Below are 21536 nucleotides of genomic sequence, written 5' to 3'. Positions count from 1 at the left end.
TTATTTATAATATGCAAACGATTGACTCGTTATGAGGGTTCTTCGCTTTTGTGGTTCAGTTCTTAGGTTTCACAAAAGTCTTCTCTATTTAATTACCTGATGTCAGTCTGAATTAGTAACATGTACTGGAAATTGGCATGCCCATGAATTTCAAGCACATGGCTATAATTCCGTCTTTTTTGGCTGTTAATACCACAACAGAGGATTTGAAACAAAAACAGTAATAAGTCAAATACGGCCAACAGTGCGGGAATTCAATTAGAATGTACTGTATATATCTACAGGGCACCACCCACTTTTTAAGGGACCGAAAGTCAAATTAACAACTATGAATCAAGCCTTAAGTGTTGGATACTAAACAGCAGGGGTGTCAAAGTCGTTTTGGTTCACGCCCCACGGTCATGTTTAATTAAGATCTCATGTAAACTGGACCAGTTTGTTTTGGGCCAGATAAATGAACTCACTGGCTGACATTGACGCACGCCACTAGAGGTCTAATTGATTTTGACTGGGAAGGGATGAATGAACATTTGTATTTTATGGTTTTCACAGCTCACTTTCTTTACATTTTTGAAATATTGGACTGGTTACAGTCCATTGAGGACCAATCAATTTTGACGGCAGTGAATGAGCATATCAGAAAGTGGACGTTTCTGATCTGAGAGTTTATTTTTGACAGTTATCGACAGCTTTCACAAGAAGGCTAAGCCACAGAATGTCTTTGCTTGAGGAGCTGCCAATTTACTGTATCCAATAATATTGACAAAATGAGTAAAAATGGTTTAAAAGGTGTGCCAGCAAAAGGATAAGCACACCCGTGAGAGGACTGTCAAGCTTCTCAAGGAGCCGACCGACTAAGGCCAGAACATCGAGAACACCGCCGAACACAAAACATCGGCTTCAGATTTGATGACATTCTAGTTATACGAGATGCACCTGTGCAGTCTAATTTTGCTAGTGTATAACTCTGCAGACCGCATCTAATCCCGTGTATTTTGACAAATGTTCAGTGGAGAAACAGCAGAATCGTATTTTCTGCATCCTGTAAATCCGATTTAGAGCGTATGAAATTCCATGGAAAATCCTGTGTCAAATGGCAAGCATCCTTCACTCCCAGCTTGTGGACTTCACCTGCTCCACATGCACAGATGAGAGCGTTTAGTCGGGTCTGCTTAGGAGGAGAATCACAATGTTTCCAATCAGGCGCTTGGCTGGAACAAAAGTGAAGGCGAGCGAGACCCACCCTGGACTGCAGTTCACGCGTGTCTTTCTGTGTGTGCGTAAACTGGAAAAAAATCCCAGGATCTTTAGCCAAATGACGAACACCAGTCCAATCCTTCCCACGGGTCTGGCCATTTTTCCTCCCTAATTATGATTGTGATGATAAATGCGGTCTTTAAAAAGCTTTGAATTGCTTTGCGTCCGGACAACAATGCCGCGCTCTACCGCAAACTTTTAGCTTAAGACGCCACTTTGACGATGGCATTTCAACACACTGACAATTGGGAGAGAAGTCCAAGACTCGAGACCCCAATTTAGCCATAGTTCAGTTTTTAAAAGGTTGGATTTTCAAGTCAACGTTCGAGTTTCAATGTTGAACTTCAAGCAAGAGCTAGGCTTTTAAAGCAATGGTTTCAAACGAGTGAATCGTGGCAGGCTTATTGTGTCAAATGAGGGTCTGGAACTGACAGCAATGTGGAAAAAAAAGCACTGTATATTTAATGACTTTTTCACTGGTCATGTGTGCGACATTAGCATAAAACGTCAGATGGATGAGCCAAGAATGTTTTTTCCCCAAAGTCATAACTCTCAGCTCAGAGGGAAGAATAAACAGATTTAATTGTTTGTGACGGATGTCAATGATCATGGAACGTGTGCGGGCGGGCGGGATGCTGCTCATAAACGTCTACTGGGACAAAGTTAGAGTACAAATAAATCACCCAAGATGACAGACGAGCATAAACACGTCCGCAAGGATGTGAATTTACAGAGGTGGAAATGACGTGAAATGTGGAGTCGAATCGTTTGCTACTTGTAGTTTTGGAGCCTTACTGTTGCATACAATTGATGTTTTTGCATAATATATTTCTTTGTTCAATCTTAGCTCCATATGTCTACTTACTGATGTTGATGTAGTACAATTATTGGGATACTATCATATTATTCAAACTATCTTTCATTTGTTTTATTTCGAGGTCATTTCATTGTCACGCCCTATCGATGTGAGAAAGGTCAACCTTGAAGGTACAACCAATAAAGCCCCTCTTTCGCCCCTTCCCAAAAGTCATGAAAGCATGCAGTATGTGTGAGGAATGTCTTTTGTATTTACTTTAAGAGCTCGCCATCAAGGACCTTTTTAACGGATGCTTCAAGCTAAACAAATCCATCCCAAAAATGTCAGGAAAGGCTTAATTTTGAAATGAGATCCTGTCAAAATGTCCTTTCTCAGATGCCTTGACCTCGCTACAAAAAATCTCCAAACAAAAGATGTCACACACAGAATGAGCTGCAGATTGTTGCAGTCTGCTAGCAAGCTATACGTTCTATGCATTCCATCGTTTGGTCAATAACTATGAATTATAACAATGCCAGAAAGTTAGACATCGTCATCACTTCTGGTTGTGATGTCACAACCAGAATTGATGGAAAAAAGTGGGCATTCTCTGCTGCAATGATTTGGTTGGAATAACTCTGAAATGGGTTAAAAAAAGATTTGTTGTATAAATGTCAAATAAAATTATTACATTTAACATTTACATTTTTACAATTGTAATTTTTGGCACCATTAAATCACAGTGAACGTTTCAACTCACGATTTCAAGCTAGGTTTTTAAATGACGCTTTTTACCCATGTTTAATGTTCCTGAATAGAGTTGCAAGACATGAGATGGGGAAATATGTTTGAAAATTAGGAATGGTCAGGGTTTCATTAACAGTTTGAAATGATGGTTGCAAGCCAAGGTTGGTGTTTCAAACAAGCTGGCTGGAAAAAAAAAAATGGAGGCCAGCTCAAACGTCTTGTACATGTTGATAAAACTGACCTTGATATTGTGACAAGAAGCTGACAGCCTGTTTGACTGGAAGGGCTCTCCTCTTTAAACTCTCCGCGAAGGGGATGACATCACTCAGGGGGTCTCCGGGTGGTGACTGGCCGGCAGCCAGCGGGACGTCTCGCAAAAAGAGCTGCGACGGCAAACAACAAAGACACGTAAAAAGTCAATAGCAGACAAGCAGCCTGAAATACTCCACATGCGGTGGTCTTTGTTCCTCCATGAAGGGGGTGGCTTAGGGTTCCTTCCTCATCCTTTATAACCCGTGGCTGTTTAATCAAATGCACTCTGGACGCACTTCACAGAAAGCCACGCCAAACTAAGCAAGTTAAATACGTCCAATAAGCGACATGCAGACGCATCAATTCCATGCTTGTATTTCAAGTGAAATATGGAAGTTATCATAAAAATGATTTATTGCAGCCATTTGACGCTTTGAAGCACTTGTGTTCTGCATTCCTTTTGTAGATAAGAACAAGGCGCAACTACGTTCGCTAGTTGGATTGTCGCAAAAACTCTCTGTATCACATACTATTGAATTGAATGCGCTACAATGGCAGATAGAGTTTACATACTACTTACTGTTAACACGGGTATTCGTTTGCGGTGTCAAATTATAAGTTTAAAAAATAGGGTGATACTTCAAAAAAGGGGTTTACATGTAAGGTTTGAGGTTATTGTTAAATTCCGTTCAGAATGGGAAAATTACATATTTTATATATCTCCTGGCAAGAAGTGCCAGATATATTAATCCAAGATAAGTGACCCTGAACAGTATATAAAGAATGAGTGGGTTGTTGCCATGACAACAACTGTGCTTTGGAAGGACTTCCAAGAATATGAGCAGGCTGATCTAAAATTGTTCCCCGTTAATCTCCATGTTTTTGTTTCCAGAAAAATTAATGGGGAAAAAATGCCAAATCTTTGATGAATGGGAATCATCAGACGGGAATGTGAAGTGTAAAAGCGTCATTAAAGTGAAATATGACGATGAAAGCTTTGCTCATTTGTACAGGACGCGAACAACAGATTCAGCTCTTCAAACTCTTATTATTTGAGTCAAATCAATCATAAAGTATGCATCAAATGAATTATTTGGATGCTATCTATTATCCTACTTGAAAATGATTCCATGATTCTACCTTGATTTTAAAAGGTCATTTCACTAAAACATACTTTACACATAAAAATATATTATATTGTACGCTTTGCTTAAAGCACTCAAGCACAGCTGACCGCTTTAATCAGACCTCTGGAGACGAATCTATATCTGCAGGGGGACGACCTCCATATAGAACATTCAAGTTGTAAGGGCGCACCGAGGCCTGTCTTGCTTCTATAGGGACGTCAACCCCCTCCTCGTTGCTGCAGGTGCACGATGGTGTCACAGCGAACGAGGTCACAATCGGGAAATAGTTACACTCTTTATACGACTTGAGCTATGGATGTCGTGTCTCTAAATGTTTTGTTCTTTGATTTCCATCCAAGTGGGAAAATGTATGCAAAAGCTGCTCTTTTTTTGGAGCAGAAAAAATGATGTACGGTGTATCTTAATTTTTTTTTATTTTTGTACATATGTTATTCTTGTCAACAAAAATTTGATGGCGATTTGAAGTCAGATTGATAATTTTGTAAACAAGTTATGTGGTGCTGAAGTTAGTTGAATAACTGTGAATATGATATGCTAAAATGCCTGTTGTTTTCAATGTTATTATTTTAACTACAATTATTAATGCTTGTTCTATGTCTGTAATTAAATAAAATCCCCCTGAAAATGTAAAATATTACGACTTACGAGATTAATCGTTTTCGACTTCAAACAGTAACTTAATTTATGAACTCTTGATGTGGATTTTTTTTAATGCACAAAAGATGTTATGGCCCAGGGAACAATAGGGCAGTTAGTCCACGGGTCCTTTATTGATCATGATGTCCCCAAAAGAGACAGTATGTGATGAAGTAAGGCTGTTTGTTAAGTTCTTATTACTGACTTTTTAAATTGGTGAAAAAACATCTTAACTAAATAAGCTATTTTAATTTAACAGGGGCTAGAAAATAAGTTTTCTTGGAGAACAGAGCAACAAATGTGAGGCAAGACTTGGCATTCTAGATGTGCTGTCCCGCCTGCTTTTATCTGTCACATAAACAGAAGACTCTTTTATGACCATCGCGCATGTTTCGATAAAGTATTGCATTACTGAAGATCCATGGGGGCACCACAGGAAAATCTGCTGTTTTTGAGCAGCCTCCAGAAGCGAAGACAGAGGCAAGATTTCTTGCTTTTGTACTTTGCATCCATTTTTTTGGGGCGCCAAAACTTGTATCGACAAAGAAATGTAGCTGGAAAACAGATGCTGAAGCGCTGCATACGCCGTTCCAACGAGATAAACGATTCCCTCGTTGAGCGTCAACCTGTATGGCGTCTTCCTCTTCGGCTCCGTCATTCCTAATGGATCCTGCAGCGCCCCTCGATGACGGGGCCGGGAAAGTCAGGCTGTTGCGAGCTTGGAAGGATACAACAGGAGTCTGATTGCACTCCAACTTGGGGATGCCAGGGTTTCCCATCCGGCGAGCTCCGGTTTTGGCCTGGACGCCATTGTCTTGTCACTCAACAAAGCACGGGCGTTTGGGATGGTGAAACATCAACAGGAATCCTTCAACTTTTCCTACTCTTCACGGTGGTATTGACAGTATAATATTTGAGTACTGCAATCCCTTCCCATTGTTTAGAATGTGTTTTTTTTAAGTCAGTGAATGGGAAACTCTAAATTGGAAATCTGACGAAAACATCCTCCTTTTTCTTTAAACTTCCAGATCATACCACCTTCTTTCTTAACCCGTATGCAGTCACTCACCTCTGACAGACGCCCCACTGCTCCTCCATAAATTGATGCCAGCTGCGGATGGTTGCGCCGAAAACCATTCTGGAGGACATCAAACTGAAGATTATAAAAGAGAAGAAGATGGTCAGCATCCAATTATGTCCGCGGCACAACAGACGAGACCTCTTTCTCTTTCATCCTTCACTCCCATACACATGTTGCTTTCTTTCATGGTTAGTTGTTGACACGTGTGACATCAAACCCACTCAGGAAGAACATGGAGAATATCATCGAGCAAAGACTTTGGAAAGGGGCTTTGACACCAATGGGGTCAAAACCGTGTGAGCTAACCTGTGGCTTTAAAAATTTGAACGAAAACTGTTCAAATGTCACGTTTATCAAGGGGGAAAAATTGGAACAACTGTTTCCGCATGTCATTTTAGACAAAGACAAAGTTTGGGCACGTTTTCCTTCAAGGTATGAGGTTTCATTATTGTCATTGTACAAAACAAAATGCCTTTTAAGATAAAGCCTGGCCAACAAAATTATAAAGTAATACACTACACTGGGGGAGACAGGGCAGGCTGCCTGCCAAATCGCCATTATGGCGCCTCAGTTTAGTTGGAGTCAAGGTAGATAAAATTAGGAGCAGTTCCAAATAATAGTATGGCTTAGCAAAATTTAAAAATGCTCAAAAATCTTTTTTGGGGGGGCCTGGAAGCGCCAAGAAAGGTTCCGAACGTTAGGAATTAGGACAAGTGAAGCCACTCCGAAAGCAGTTGTTGCTCTAAATCAGAAGGCTAATGTCCCGGGATGCGCACTAAAAGCTTTAATTGAAAAACCTGTTGACGTGTACACGAGGAAGTTTTGGGAGGTTCCGCACCGCTGGGAAAACGCAAGCTTCCGGACCCTCCACTGATGCATGAAACAGGCCGCGGTCTACAAGGGAATTATTTATGGGAGTGCACACGTGTCCACATTTTCTGCATTTGAATGACATTGCGGATCGTGTAGCTTTGGAGACTGAAGGTCGATGCAGGGACATCCCAGAGGTGGATTTGAGCCCAAGGATGTCGAGCCGGTCTGCTTTGGTCATCAGCAAGCGTTGCTTGTGAGTTCTTAATCATCGCCTGCATGCAAATCCAAACAACTGGCCAGGAAAGTTCGGAAAGAAGGCATTTGTCAACTGTAAATATTCCCATTTGCCAAGAAAAAAAAGACGGCCGCTGAGCAGGTGCCGTGATGATATCACCATTTGGTTAATTTATCATCATTTTCCAATGGAAGGCGTTTTATTTGTTAAGGAATGATGTTTTTGTAATATTCTAGACAATCGTTTTAAAACTATTACGCACAAAGTATGATGTTTTTGTGATTAACGAGAAAAACAAATACCGTATTTTCACGACTATAAGGCGCACTGCATTATAAGGCGCACCCTCAACGGATGACAGATTTTAATTTTTTTTTTCATATATAAAGCACACTGGATTTTAAGGCACCCTTTCTATTTTGGAGGATATTTCAGACTTTTAATTGCACCTTATAGTCGTGAAAATACGGTAATCGGTCTGCTCGTTGCGCCTTCTGCAAAACAGTATACGGTTTCAGCAAGATTTTAAGAAAGACATTTATTAATGTAAAATCAATAGGATTATCCTAAATCGTTACAATTTCTTGTCTATTTCTTCTTTGTGACTTTATAAATATTAACACACTGGCAAGAAACATTCCAATTGCCTCTCTATCCATGTGTCATGGGAGTGAAGACATTCTCCAGGGAATCGCTGCTTATTTATCCCATGATCCAAAGCAGGCATATCACGAAATTTGAATTGAATGGGGCAATAATCCAAAACAGGCTGAAAGCGAGAGGCGTCCAGGTGTTGCTGTGGGGCTAGAGAAGTTCACTGGCATTTAAAGCTAGTATGAGCAGATCCCAGAAGAGACGTGGTAAGCCCAAAGTCAACAGGAAACACAATTTATACCCTTCAGAATGCACACTGGGAAAGTGAACAACTCCCTAATTCTAAAAGAGCTTCTTGTTGCACTAAAAAGTTGGCGAATAGAACCTATGACTGGAATTAAACATTTCAGAAAACCAGTACTGCATGTGACTTTTCTTTTCGTTTAATCCTTTGGGCGAGTGTTTGATCGTCGTCCAGACTCGAGCAAACATCTCACTTTCCAGTTCGGAGCGACCCCCCCCCAAAAAATATGGCATGGCTATTTGACATGGTCACAATCCCCTTTTTATGTTTAATTGCTCCTATTCCTTTAAGTGCCTGGAGTACGAGCCAAGCAGCAGCGGAAAGATGACGAATGGCGTCGTAAAAACAGACTCGTCCGCCACTTACAAAAAGCGACGCTTGGCGCTGCACAGGCCCACATTTCATTCCGTGTCCAGTGCTGTTACACAAATTTGTTGGGGAGGGGACCATAATGCTAGAAGACAAAGGGGGAAGGGTACTTCACATGGCACCACTTTATGTGAAGCTTGGGTCATTGCTCATTTTTACATTGTAACATCGTAAATCAAACCATTTTAATCATATTAATGCTACTCTACCATCCCTTCAGTAAATCAAAAAATATACAGAACGTCGATAGTTTCTAAATTTCAGGACCCCAAATTTAACGAGAGACAACGCATGGTACACGGTCGATTGGTCGCCGGTCTTTTGGTCGCCGGTCTTTTGGTCGCCCGGAAGGTAAGTGATAATTACCATTTAAATCGTTGCTCAAATTCCCTAAATACAAACTGTGAATTACTATTTGGTCATACTTAATGCCCTATTAATTATTAGGCTAAAGAAAAGCTCCAAATTTCCCGGACTTTCATTGTTTTTTGTTGGAGAACTTGTTAAGACCCTGACTGACGTCGCTTCTTAAAAGGGACAACACATGTACATACAAACTCTTATACACTCACATGTCGGTTTAGTGAAACTGCTCATGGCCATTGTTGGCTTTTATTGATGCGTAAACCGTGTTGTTTTTCCTTGTTTTGTCGCCGGTCTTTTGGTCGACGGTCTTTTGGTCGCCGGTCTTTTGGTCGCCCGTTGTCGCGGTCCGGGCGACCAAAAGACCGGCGACCAATCGACCGCACACGCAACGTATCTAGGTTAGGAACCATTTTTTAAAACTGTGTATTAATCTAAAAAATTTTGGATCGTTCCATCTTAAAAACCTGGAAGACCATTTGTCGAGAAGAGAATAATGGCAGAGTAAAACCCTCAACCCAAGAAAGACATAAGACCTATGTCTTGCGAACTTGTTGTCCCTCCTCACACTTTTTCACCCGTGGAAAGACAGCTTAATGACAACTGAAAATATGGCGGCGCGTCTTTGCGGGCGGGGTCAGCGCCGGGACAGCGTTTAGGGTTGTGGAGGAGTTGTGGGAGTGAGCCTGATCTCCTAAGCTGTGGCGATGAAGGCGATATCTCTGGGGTCATGCATCCTCAGCCACAAGGATGGGAGGCAATCTTTGGAGCTGATTGCGCCAAATCCTCATCCAAAGTCGGGTAAGGATCAAGTGAAACTAAAACAGTTTCCATGTGGGTCAGAGAGTCAGTGCGCACATGGGAAAGAGAAATATTATCAAGTAGGAAAGAGGAAAACGCCACGACAAACATACAAACAAGCACGGAGGCACCGGCCTGTCTGCGCGGGGTGGCCAAGACGCCTCGGGGGTTTGTTGTTTTGGGAGGCGCGCTACACACCAATGTTAACCATCTCCTTCCACACTGCAGCCAAAGCAATTTGACATCTGTAGCATAGAGCCTCCTTAAGCTTTTGCCTAATAATCGGATTGTAAGGTCCTCCCTTGACTTTGCCGTTTAATTAATGACGTAACAGAGGTCGGAACTCGGTTTGCACGTGTATCGAATCAAAACGCCTCTCGCCAGCAACAGCATTACGTTGGAAATTTAGCCTCACATCACAATTGAAGCACTTCTACATTAGCCGAATACAGTGTCAATACTTGTGCTCCCACTATAAATAATTCAACCCAAACACAAGCGTGTGGAGGTTGCCGTCTCTATCCAAAGTGTCTTCATGTGCCAGAAATGTCATGAAGCATTAGGCCGAGTCGTTGTGACGGAGGGGCTGCTTCGCCAGTCGCAGCCCGTCTGGCTCCGGCGTCATTGCGGTCAACGTTGATGACATGGAGGCGCACTGTTTGACTCATCATTTGCTCGCCGTTTAAACGGGAGGAGCGGTTGGAGTTGGGCGGTTGATGAGCGCCTGTCAAAACAGGCAGGACTGCCGCCCACACACGCGGTTTCCCTTTAAATCTTCCTTTATTGACTCAAGACGAAACCATTACTGAATCCTAATATTTGAATGGAGTGTCCCTTTGATCTTTATTAAATGGTAACACATAGCTACTTAGCATTGTAATGCGGGGCCACAAGGAATTTTCCCTGAGGAACGTGCATGCGTCAAGATGTTTGAACAAGAGTTGATGCAGCTTTCCTCTGAAATCTATTGCCTAAAATGGGTGCAGCCCTTTCATTCAAAATACCCTATTAATTTAATCACAATCAGCAGGTGCCCAGCGTATTAAATTATAGGAAATAATAGGATGTCAAAGGCATTACTAGCAAAAATAAACACTGAGCCTTCAAGTTGAATCCACCTTAAATATGTTTTCTCCATGACTTCATTTGAAAATCAGCCTAACTGAAATTATCAATGGAAACTACTCAGCATCAGTATGGGTTTATCACCCCAGTAACGTCTTCCTTGGTAATGCTACTCATAGTCATGCAGCATGTACAATATTCAATAATGTTTCTCTTATCCATCTATCCGTTGACCCTGTGCATTTTCTGTCTGTTCTTTTGCTACTGTGACAACGAAATTTCCCGAATACGGGATGAATAAAGTTATCCAATCCAAAAAAAAAAACTTTTCTACGTGGCTGCATTTTAGATATACTTCCCAATCTAGACACCCACAGAGAAACCATTTCTAACTCCCCTGCGGCACAGCCAAACCGTTCCAGAATTGAAAGGCATTCCAATCTACCACTCCACATGTCCAAACAGCTGAACAAGACTGGATAAACAAAAACAGTACAGTGGAAAAAGCAGCCTCAAAAAAACAGATTGAGCCACTTCACCTATGTGTGATTGAATCAATCTTTCCACGTCAACATCCGCTCTACAGACGAACTGCAGAGTGACATTGTGTAAACTTATGTCACTACTCATCCAGTTTAACCGAGCCTCCTGAAGCAAACTTGTCCTGCGGAAGCTTTGCGCCGCGTAGGGGATCAAAAACGTCAACTAACAAAACAAAGCGCAGTTCTCTAAGCCCGTGTCGAACATATTTTGCTTGAGGAGCAAAGCAGATATTCATCTTAGGCTTTCATGGGGCGATAAGTAACGGTGAGGCGATTTCTGTGGATTTTCAGACTGAGAACTCTAGTGTTGACAGCCACTTCCTCACTTCTAGTTGTCCTGACAGAATTTGGTTGATCCTGACTCAGTTCAACAATCATGGCTTTTTGTGGAACCTTTTTGACCTGTCGAGATGTGCAGTGCATCTCTGGAAGAATGACAACCTCCTCTTGCAAAATCTTTTTCATTACTGTACATAATAGGGTTGTTCCAATTACCATATTTTCTCGCATATTAGCCGCCTCCGCGTATAAGCCGTACCCTTAAAATTGCCTTAAAAATCGTTGAATTTTACGATTTCTCTCATATATAATATTTTTTATTATATTATTTTTTTCTTGGATTTCATTCAGACATCAAAATAAGTTTAGTTTAGCGTTTTATCAGTTTATCTTTTTTTTATTTTGAAAAAAATGACCGTAACGCCCGCATAGTCTTGCATTATGCCGTTTCGTCTGTCACCTTGCAGTTTCGTGCATGTCAAGTCGAATTTGTGCGCATATAAGCCGTACCCTTGATTTAGTCATCATCATTTTGAGTGACAAATACAGCATATATGCGAGAAAATATGGTACATATTTTTGCAACCATGTTTAAGTCCAAGTCACCTTGGGAGACCAATTCTGATCCTCGCATTTTACTTGACGGGGCTAGATGTCCAATCTCTAAGTATATGAGGGTATGTTTTTTTTTACTGAAATACATACTTTTTTTGCAACGTGCTAAATACTTGCGGAAATAAAATTCCAGCATCTTGAAAGTGGACAGTTCGGTTTGATCATCCTGAACCGTACACACTTCTTTGATTACAGCAACCATTTGCAGTCTTGGGAATTGCGTGAATAAAAACTACTGAGGGCGGGGCGCGCGGAATCATCTTGACGTGGCGTAATCGCCGCCGAAGGCCGGAATGTTTGCTCTTCCAGTAAAATGGATTTCATGGCCGCAAAGCCTCTAGGACAGCTCTGGGTTGCACAAGCTGCCGGGCAAAAATTCGAAACGTTAGCGACTTTTATTAGGTTAGCTTTTGGCACGAGTAATTGTTTTGTATATTTTACGACTGATTCTGTTTCATGTGGCTGTCACTTGTATTAGTGATGCACTCGCTTTTATGAGGTGAATAACTCTGCCAACACATGCATTGGGACAAAATGGTATTGCAACACACAGATTATTACGTTATTCAAAACAATCCTGGCAGGTCTTATCTGTGCTATGACACTTACACAGTGAGTTTTTGTCAAATTGCGACGTTGCAATACATGTCACTACCTTTTGATTTTTGTTTTTTAAGAGTTTAAACTTCCCCCATTTAGTTTTAGACACAAGCTCCAAAGCCCCTTTATGTGTCAAAATGTGATATTCATGCTTGCAAGGATGACATAGATTTAAAAAGATTTATACTGCTTGTAAAATGTTATGGAAATGTGTCTTTCTGGCAAAATATCTGGATGAACTCAAAAGAAAGGAACAAATATGAGTTCAAACCTCAACCAATCTTGTGTAAGAATTCCTCGTTTAAGACAAAAGCTCTAAAAGCCATACAAGTGTCAAAATTGCAAATATGACATAGATTTTAAGAGACATGTATTGGCTGTAAAATGCTTTGGAAATTTGGCTTTCTGACCAAATATCAGGATGGATTTAAAATGACTATAACTTTTTTAAGAGAACTCACCTTACGTAACGTTCTCCAGACTTGTGAATGCAGATGTTTAACAGTTCAGTGTTTTAGTACTGATTTCCTAACTTGCTGTTCTGTAAGAAGATGAATAGAAACTTACACAACAGGTATTTTTATGCAGGAATTTAACAAATTGAATTTTTCCAATAATCTTCACCATACCATGATGAGATGACGGCCATGTCATTCCAGGATTTTTTGGAGGTAGTAGAAGCGTCCTTCATAGTTCAATGCTTTGCTTTGAAAAGATGGCAGATATCTTCTCCATGTCTTGCCATTTTAAAAAACACCCTTTGAAAAAAATAGGCCAGTCTAGTTACTATTTATTCCTATCATTAATGCATCATGTTATCAAATCCTCAGATGTTTTAGTGCATGTGTGATTGCTTAGTGGTGAAATGACACTATGAAATATAGTTTCAAAATATTATTCAAATGCAGCAAGGATAAGAGCTGGAGTCAAAATAGTAGTTTGTGGGGTTTTTTAAATTATAATTAATTGAGCAAGTCCGCACAATCAAAAGAGACAAAATAATTTTAAAACAAAAATACTTCCTGATAATAATTGATGAGGGGACCATGCCAATCATCATTACCCTGTGAAATCCAATCAGCTTTCAAAGATGCTATCCCCCACCCCTGTGGATCCGCCTATGCATAGTTATAACCACCTTTGGGGACGATGTTTTATGCGGTCACATTTTTTGCATTTTTGTTGGAGGTTGTGCAAGGTGGTGTCACAATGGCGGAGTGATTGAAGGCCTGCTGCCGAAAGCTTTGGAACCGACCGACTGAATTCCTCGCAGCGCTCTTACAAGACGTTCTTAAATCAGGACAAATGAAGCTCCCAAGTATTTACTGTGGTCAGTGTGTCAGCTCTATAAATATTTTGTCAAGGCCAGGAGCCATACGAGGGAGCTGGTTCTCCACAACGGCGCCGGGCCTGTGGGACAAGCGCACCTGGAGCCCCCGATGACACTTACGGCGAGCGCTGTAGATGTGATGCATCGGCTGGGAGTAGATTGCGCTTGACGTCTCCTCCACCGCGGTCGGGAGAAGGTCAGCGGGAGTTCGCGGCGTTGCGCGCATGTTAACGCGTGACAGATGCTTCGTCAGCGTCACCGTGCCGGAGTCTTGGGTTTCTTTAGGAGGGACGTGTTTCGCTCGGGGCGAGTGAGCAAAAAGGCACGGGCATATCTGTCCTCTCCGAGAAAAGAGAACTCGGGAATGACATAATGACCACCCGCTCGGGATGATGTAGTGAAACGTGATATGGGCCCTACTCCCTAAGAACGCCAGGAGAACAAATTGTGGTTTCCACAGTAGAGTTTGGTCATCTGCTCGCACATCGTTTATGGGTAGGTCTTGAAAGGGTGTTTAAATATCATATTTGGATAAGAACACCTTGGTGGTATTATGGTTTTGGGTCGCAGGTCACATTAATGCCAAATAGATCTCATGTTGGCCGGGCTGGTTTATTTTTGGGCCAAAAAGTTAACCCATTGACTGGGAGGGGCGAATGAACAGGTGATTGCGGATAGGAAATTGAGCCAGGTACAAAATGACAAAACAAAAAAGGATTTTAAGAACTCGTACGTGACCGGACGTTTGGTCGAAAGACGTTTGGTCAACCGGACGTTTGGTAGAACGGACGTTTGGTCGCCGGGTTCGCTGGCTGCCAAATTATGGCAGAGAGTTTACTGTTGATATTTTAATATTAGATATTTAGATATTAAACACTCTCTCTCTCATGATTATAATTTTGAGAGCTGGTTTCAACAGTAACAACCCGGCGACCAAACGTCCGGTCGACCAAACGTCCGGTCGACCAAACGTCTTTCGGCGAAACGTCCGAGTACCGAACTCGTAAGTCAAGGTATCACTGCTTTCTTCCATCATGGGTACTGCGTTACACACGATACAACATTGAGGTCAATGACACACATTCCATGGAATAAAACAACAAGCAGGCCAGTTTTCAAATATATCTGCATCGGCTTTATTCATGTACTGCACAGTATTTTATTGCGCTATCGTACTACATGACAATAATGGCGATTATTATTTACTACAAAAAACGTTGCATAAATAATTTAAATGTGGAATAAAAAATAAATAGGCAGTTCATTCGTTTCCTCGTGGATTCCTCGCTGCCAACCGCCTCGCGTGTATTCCTCCCCAGGCTGGTCCAATAGGTACGATGGTAACATACGCTTTCCGGTTTCTGGTTTTTAACAGTCGAAGAACCTGCAAATATCGTCAGGACGACTGGCGTTGCTAAAGTCAGGCTACGTCTGGGCAACGACATTTTAGTCCACGACGAACAAAAGAAGTCTTCATGGTGCAGTTGTATTTACAGAATGGGAGGAGGCTCGCTATTCAATCAGGATCCATCCGTGGTCTCGCTGAATTCTTAATTCCCACGGGGCTTTAGAGGGCATTGAAGGACCCGGAAAGACGAAAGAGGTTTTCCGAAGCTGTCACCAAACCTCCATCGGAGACCCCCGCACCCCTCCCCTTGAGCTGCCAGTGTCCAGTCCAGGCAGAAGCAGATGGATTACGACCCCTTTGGTGCACCTTTTCGGCCTTAAATGCAGCAGGGGGAGCCAGCCAGCGTTGTGTGTTTGTACAGATGGCTTGGAAGGCCCGGCGGGGAGGATGTTTGCTACGCTTGAGGTGCGTTTATATCAGGACGAGGACCCGCAGCGACATCTTTTCGTGGAGAGCCCCGGCATTTAAGGTTTGTCATGCAGAAAAGAAAACCGAAGCTGGCTGAAAAAGACTCGGCTCGGTTTATGAAGTCACTCTAGAGTGAAAAGTCGTGTACTTGGGTCTCTTCAAATCGTGTTGTTTTTGTGTTGTCGGGGAGACTGCGAGAGGAGGTTTTAGTAGGAGTTGTCTGTCAACGGCGACTTGTTCTTGTTTCGTTCCAAGGAAGTGCGGGCGGGCTTCTTGTTGCGGGCCGGCCGAGGGACTTCCTTGGCCTCGGACTGGTTGTGGTGCGGCCGGAAGCGCTTGCACTTGCAGGAAGTGACCACGCGGATCTTGTAAGTCCGAGTGTTTCCGTTAGGACAGTGTAGCTGCACCCGACGTGTCCGAGAGTGCGCCGGGATGCAGCGGTAGTCCGAGGCCCCGCCACCGTTCCTCCACCACTTTCCACGGCCGATGGAATTGGGCATGAGGTGCGAGGGCAAGCACTGGCCCGAGCACACCAGCTCCTTGACCGCTTTGGCGCTGCGACAGGATCCGTCTGTGATGTAACGGGTAGACCGCAGTTCCCTGCAGCTCAGCTCCGAGGCGCCTGCGAGGCAAGAGCGGTAAATTGCCGTTACGCTCGCTTACAAGACAGGCAACAAAATAACAAAACAGTTAACTGCTTTCTCGCTGACTAATCTGACAATCAATCATTCATTGCACGTCCAAATTGCAAGTATGGATCAACGCCAATTGAGTTATGATATATGAACAGTTTGTTACTGTAAATAAGTCGATAGCGATCTCTACACCACATGCCTGCATGTGAAAAGATATCCCTAGTCTTTATATTGCCAAAATAAACTTGTTCATAATGAGAATAATAATACTGAACATTCAAGCTTTTTGGCCCTGACCTCTTTTGCACTCTCTTATCAGGAAAACGACAGTCTTAACACACCTCAGGAAAAAAAGCAAAAAAGATCTGTTCGTCAGGAAAAGGACAAATAGTCTGCTTGATATGTGAACAGGGATTTCCAGAGCAAAGTACTTGTGCTTCAGTCCAGACTGTTGAGTAATTAATCATGTCGAGCAAAGGGAATTATAAACTAAGCGTGTGTACCAACAAAGTCAAGTTTTGAATTGGCCACATCTTGAAACACTTTAGGCTTAAAAGCATTTTAGAGTTGGAATCTGCTGCCTAGATGAGAAGCCATAGAAAATTAAAACAAAAAAGAAAAAAAACTTCATTTTTTAATCTATAAAAACAATAGAGTGCAATTATATTCTTAAAATAGAGATTGGGTGGCAATTTTTAATGAATGTTCCCAAAGATGGAAATGTCTGGTCCCTTGCAAGATGTTATTTTGCTAATGGCGCTCTGCAAGAATCAGTAGCTTGGACTAAACTTTGTTACACTTGGCTTTTGTTTCTCACAAAACAAGAGGATTAGCTCAGACTCTGCATTTTCTAATTTTAACTGACTGTTATTGTTCACGGAACCAATGTTTCCCAATTGGTATTAAGCCACGGCAGACATACTGTCCTGCACTACAACATAATTTGCTGGAACGGCTAAATTGTTTGCAGTCAATTGAATTGAAGAATCCTCGCGTTGGTCGAGAACCATTGCACTCGACTGCTAAGTTTTTGCACTCAAAGAAAAACAAACTTTCTATTTTTAGTCCCTCTGATGGACTCCAGTTATCCGTAAACTTAATGAAGACAATTTGGAAGGGATTAAAAGCGCAAGTATTCTTTAATGCTTCGAATGCAGTCTTTAATTGTAATATTAGCTCATCGAATTACTGCCCTCTTTGCTTTAGGACATTGAAAAAGCAAGCATATTTAGTGAAGTTGGAAGCCGCGGAACTGAACTTTTGTTAATTTAATTTCACCCGCGGTCGTCGGAGGCTCGGGCGTCCAGCTGGCAGCCATCAGCTGGGGTGGAGGAGCCAGTAAAGCACTCCATCAAATCTAATGGAGCTCAGAACGGCAAGAAAGGACTGGCACACACTGTCACGCTGGCCCTTACAAAGTGCTGACAGAACACTAAGCGGCTAGCTGCTTGAGGCCGAGAAAACGCTGCCATCTTAAATTTCGGCCGCGTCTATTTTGAAGACGCATGCGGAAGCTATTGTGGGCTTGTTTTGTGTCGTTTCTTTCTCTCGATTCGGTGCGTTAAAAGGGCCCAAAACAAAAACACGGGCATAAGATCAGCTTTCCCGTCAGTCCCTTTCACAAAAAGGACCGAACAAAAGGTTTTCGTGAATAGCAGGTTGCGTTTTATTCTCCCGGAGAGAATCGGATCCCCTTTTTGTTCGTGATTTATAACGGCGAATCTGGGACGAATGGTGGCGTGGAGGTCATGGACGAACGACTCCCGCTAAGATCCACTGAGGGGAAAAAAGTAACCTAAGAGATAAAAGTAAAACACGGCCTGACATAAAATATTGGGATTGCGTTCTGAATCGCAATGAATCATTCTTGTACCGAAGCAAAATGATCTTAAGCTCATAAACCCAACACCTTACTTCGCTGAATCTGTTGCAGTTGTAAATTAAGACTACGTGATTCACGGTTCTGTCATTATCTCTCTTTTTACAGCGTTATAGAATGTCTCAATGAAGATCTCAAGGAGAGAGCCCGAATTTGATATTCGCACCTTGGCGTTCAGTTGAAATGTTAATTTTCTTTCCCAGGCAACAGGTGGGAATCATCAAAAAAAAATAATTCCAAAGCTCCCTCAAGGAGATTCGCAGCCAGAAGAAGGCTGGTGTTTTCTATTAGGTCCGACATGTTGCTGCAATCAGAGGCTTGCGTCCCTCAGCGGAGCTTGACTAATAGTGTCAAGCGAGACGGGCAATAAATTGATGAACAAATGAGGAGGTTCCGATGTCTCTGTCCACGCTCCACTTGCGCCCGTGACAGGCAAGAAACCGCAGGAATTTAGGCGGGTAAACCTGACACCGAGGCGAACTAATGAACGCAATCAAAAACCAAAAGACGGAGAAGTCAACGTGTAATCCGAGTTCGAATGATGTATTTCAATTAAGGAATTTCAAGATGTGTGAGAAGCAACATGGAAGTTGCTCCATCTTATTCTACAAAAACTGCCTTTTAAAATTGGACATTTTACATTATTTTCCATGGTTTAAATTTCCCAATAGTGTTTAGATCTGACCGTGGCGTCATTGAACATGGCGAATATTTTACTTGCCTACAGGAAGATTTGAGATCTTTTTTGCTTTCAACTTGAGGATAAAAATAAAAATAATAATTAACGGGTAAAAGATTGAACTCCAAATTTTCCATATTATAATAGTGTTCAATCATACTGAACTAAAACTTTCTATGAAAACAAGTCACTTCTAGGCATGTGTTATTTCTTAAATTCCAACTAAACCTACTCATTATTCATAATAAAATCTAAAACACATTTTATAATAAATTAAGCTCATTAAGAATGCTTGAAGCAAATGAAATGGCTGCTAAGAAGAAATATCTTGGCAGAGAAACAGAAAGAACAAGAACGCATCTTTTCCTTTTGATCAAAGCTTAGTTAGATTTCTTGTAAATCAGTCTTCTATGCTTACTAAAAAAAACAAATCTTATTTCACTTTCCTATTTAGATTTTACAAGCAAAAGCATAAAAGGAAACTTACTGTAGGAGACAGAGTTGCTCGTCCTTCCACCTGTTTTGGCCCTGTTGTTATTGTTGTGATTCACAGTGTTGTTGTAGCTGTTGCCGTTGCGCGTGTAGTCCGGTACGAGCTCCGTGCCATCGTTGGACACCTGCCTCCACGCCTTGGCCGCGGCGGCGGCGGAGGCGCAGCAGCATCCGCGCAGCAGCAGGAGGCTGAGGAGCAGAGGGGGAGCGGCGTGCATGCTGCAGCCAGGAGGACGACGGCGAACTGGGGCGACTTGGGGGAGGACGCGCTGGCGCTAGGTGGCGGCTGGGATTCTTGTGGAGGGCTGAGGGACACGCTCGTGCCTTATAAAGCCTCCGGCGGGAGGCTGCCAATTAGGATCTGACGTCGACGCAGGGGGAGGGGTCCGGAGCTGAGCCTCAGACACTCACCGTCTTGACTCTTTCTCCTTTTGGTGGTCTGCGCTGTTGCGTCACGGCATCAAAGTCCATCAAAATCTGGGCAGACGGGCTCTTTTTCTCGTCGTATTTTGACATCCGAAGAGGAAATAACGCATGTACTGGAACTGTTTGAAGATGTTGGATGGGAAATGAGTCAATTGGGTCAGGGTCAGGGTCAGGGCCAGCGAGGCCTTTTCCGCTTCAATGCCTCCAGAACGGGAACAGTGAAAAGCTCCAAAGCCTTTTTTCTAGCCAAATGCCCAAATCTTCCTTCTCATTGAGTTTTGACGCCACAAGACGGCGGTAGACGATCCTTTTTGTTGGAAAGAAGTTCCTCCAATCGCGTTGAGTGCTTTCTTTGGCATAATTATACCCTCAAGATGAATTCAAGTGGAGGGCGTGGTAACAGATACAAAGTACATGCAGATAATCGCTACTCCGTAGCATGAACTTTTTCAGTTGCGGTGATTCTGTTCTCTTCCAGATGATGGCATAAATTGAGATGAGATTTTTCGCTCAATTAAATCCGGTGTGATATCACTGAAGACTTAGATATCAAATAGAGGACAGGTTGCCACCGCTTCTTCAAATTAAGTGTTGTTGGCGGAAAGCCTCATTGGCATTATCAGCATGTCGTTGCTTTGACGAGCGCTGACAGATGGAGGCTCCTCGGAGGAAAGGGAGGCATTCCAAATTAAGATCTTCTCCATGCTCTCCCCAAGGACTCCGTTTAACATCGGGATGACATTTGGTCGTCCTCGCAATTACCCCGGAGACGCGGCTGTCCCGCTCGTCTCGGCCTCTTTTATTCCCCAGCGCTCCTGGCGCTCTTTGATTTGTCACACATAAAAATCAAGGATGAGGTTGACATAGCCAGCAAAAGTGAGCCTGTGCAGGTTCACTTTTGCTCCCTAAGAGCTCAGCACAATAACTGCTGGCCTTTCTCGGGTCCAAGGGGCTTGTTTTGATTGATAGTTTGGCCTTTTATCCCCAAACTAAGTGCAAAACAAGGTGAACCGGTCTCGAAGAATAGTGGGAGGGGTATGGGTGTTATCTGAGGAAATACTGCCTTCTACAGGAAGAAACAAGGAGGCCACTGTTCAAGGGACATAAGCCAAAAGTTGTAGAGACAACAAATAAAATGGTTAAAAAGGTTAATGACATTTTGAAGCCGGTTTCGGATAAAAAACAAAGCAACTAGTCGACCCCTAAAAATGGAAAAGCATTGAGTTTTTCGCTACTTAGTGCTGGCCTACATGAAAAAAAGGAAATCATTTGAAGCAATTTCATTGCCAACGATTTATACCAATTAGGTGAAATGAGATCCTAATGACGGAAACATAAGGTTGCTGGAACCCACTGCGAAGTTACGCCGCTTCATTTATTGGCCATGAAAATTCAAATCCGATCTCTAAAATTAACGGAAAACTTTTTTTAAGTGTAACATTTCAAACTCTTACTAAGATATCACTAAGAACAGACCACCGCAAGGTCAAACAATCCAGAATTTGAATAGCCATGTAATCATTCATGCATCATTAACATGGAACACAGCGCTACCTTGACTCGTTTAATTTGTTACATGACCTCACCAAAAAGCAGAAAACTCTTCGTTATCTATCTTTTCACAATGAACTGAAGTTATCTTAACTACATAGAAACTTTGACGTATTGCCACTGACACAGTAAATGAGTAAGTAGTATATTATATTCAAATGAATGGCTAGAATTCCAGTCTGTGCATCATGGTAATTAACTCGGCATTGCGCTGCTCTTTTGGTGTCCGAT

The 21536-nt window shown here is 42.4% G+C and overlaps 1 protein-coding gene and 1 long non-coding RNA gene across 2 annotated transcripts in view; both read right to left on the bottom strand.

Annotated features, from left to right (window-relative positions):
• LOC144092657 (uncharacterized) overlaps positions 1-13235 on the bottom strand; it is a 28799-nt gene extending 15564 nt beyond the window's left edge. The window contains exons 1-4 of the long non-coding RNA XR_013306117.1: positions 13127-13235; positions 12959-13038; positions 5906-5989; positions 3042-3183 (exon numbers count right to left, since the gene is read on the bottom strand). This is a non-coding gene — a long non-coding RNA (uncharacterized LOC144092657). The remainder of the gene's footprint in view (positions 1-3041; positions 3184-5905; positions 5990-12958; positions 13039-13126) is intronic.
• A 1710-nt stretch (positions 13236-14945) lies between these two features.
• On the bottom strand, positions 14946-20011 carry sost (sclerostin). Its single transcript, XM_077626752.1, has 2 exons — positions 19324-20011; positions 14946-16265 (listed from the first exon to the last, which is right to left on the bottom strand). The coding sequence occupies exons 1-2, from the start codon at positions 19544-19546 to the stop codon at positions 15850-15852; spliced, it is 639 nt and encodes a 212-aa protein (XP_077482878.1). The 5' UTR covers positions 19547-20011; the 3' UTR covers positions 14946-15849.
• Between the last annotated feature and the right edge of the window lie 1525 nt (positions 20012-21536).

Source organism: Stigmatopora argus, chromosome 18, assembly GCF_051989625.1.
Source record: "Stigmatopora argus isolate UIUO_Sarg chromosome 18, RoL_Sarg_1.0, whole genome shotgun sequence".
NCBI classification, from domain to species: domain Eukaryota; kingdom Metazoa; phylum Chordata; class Actinopteri; order Syngnathiformes; family Syngnathidae; genus Stigmatopora; species Stigmatopora argus.
The sequence above is the reverse complement of the archived record's forward strand: the minus strand, read 5'-3'. Positions and strand labels throughout refer to the sequence as shown.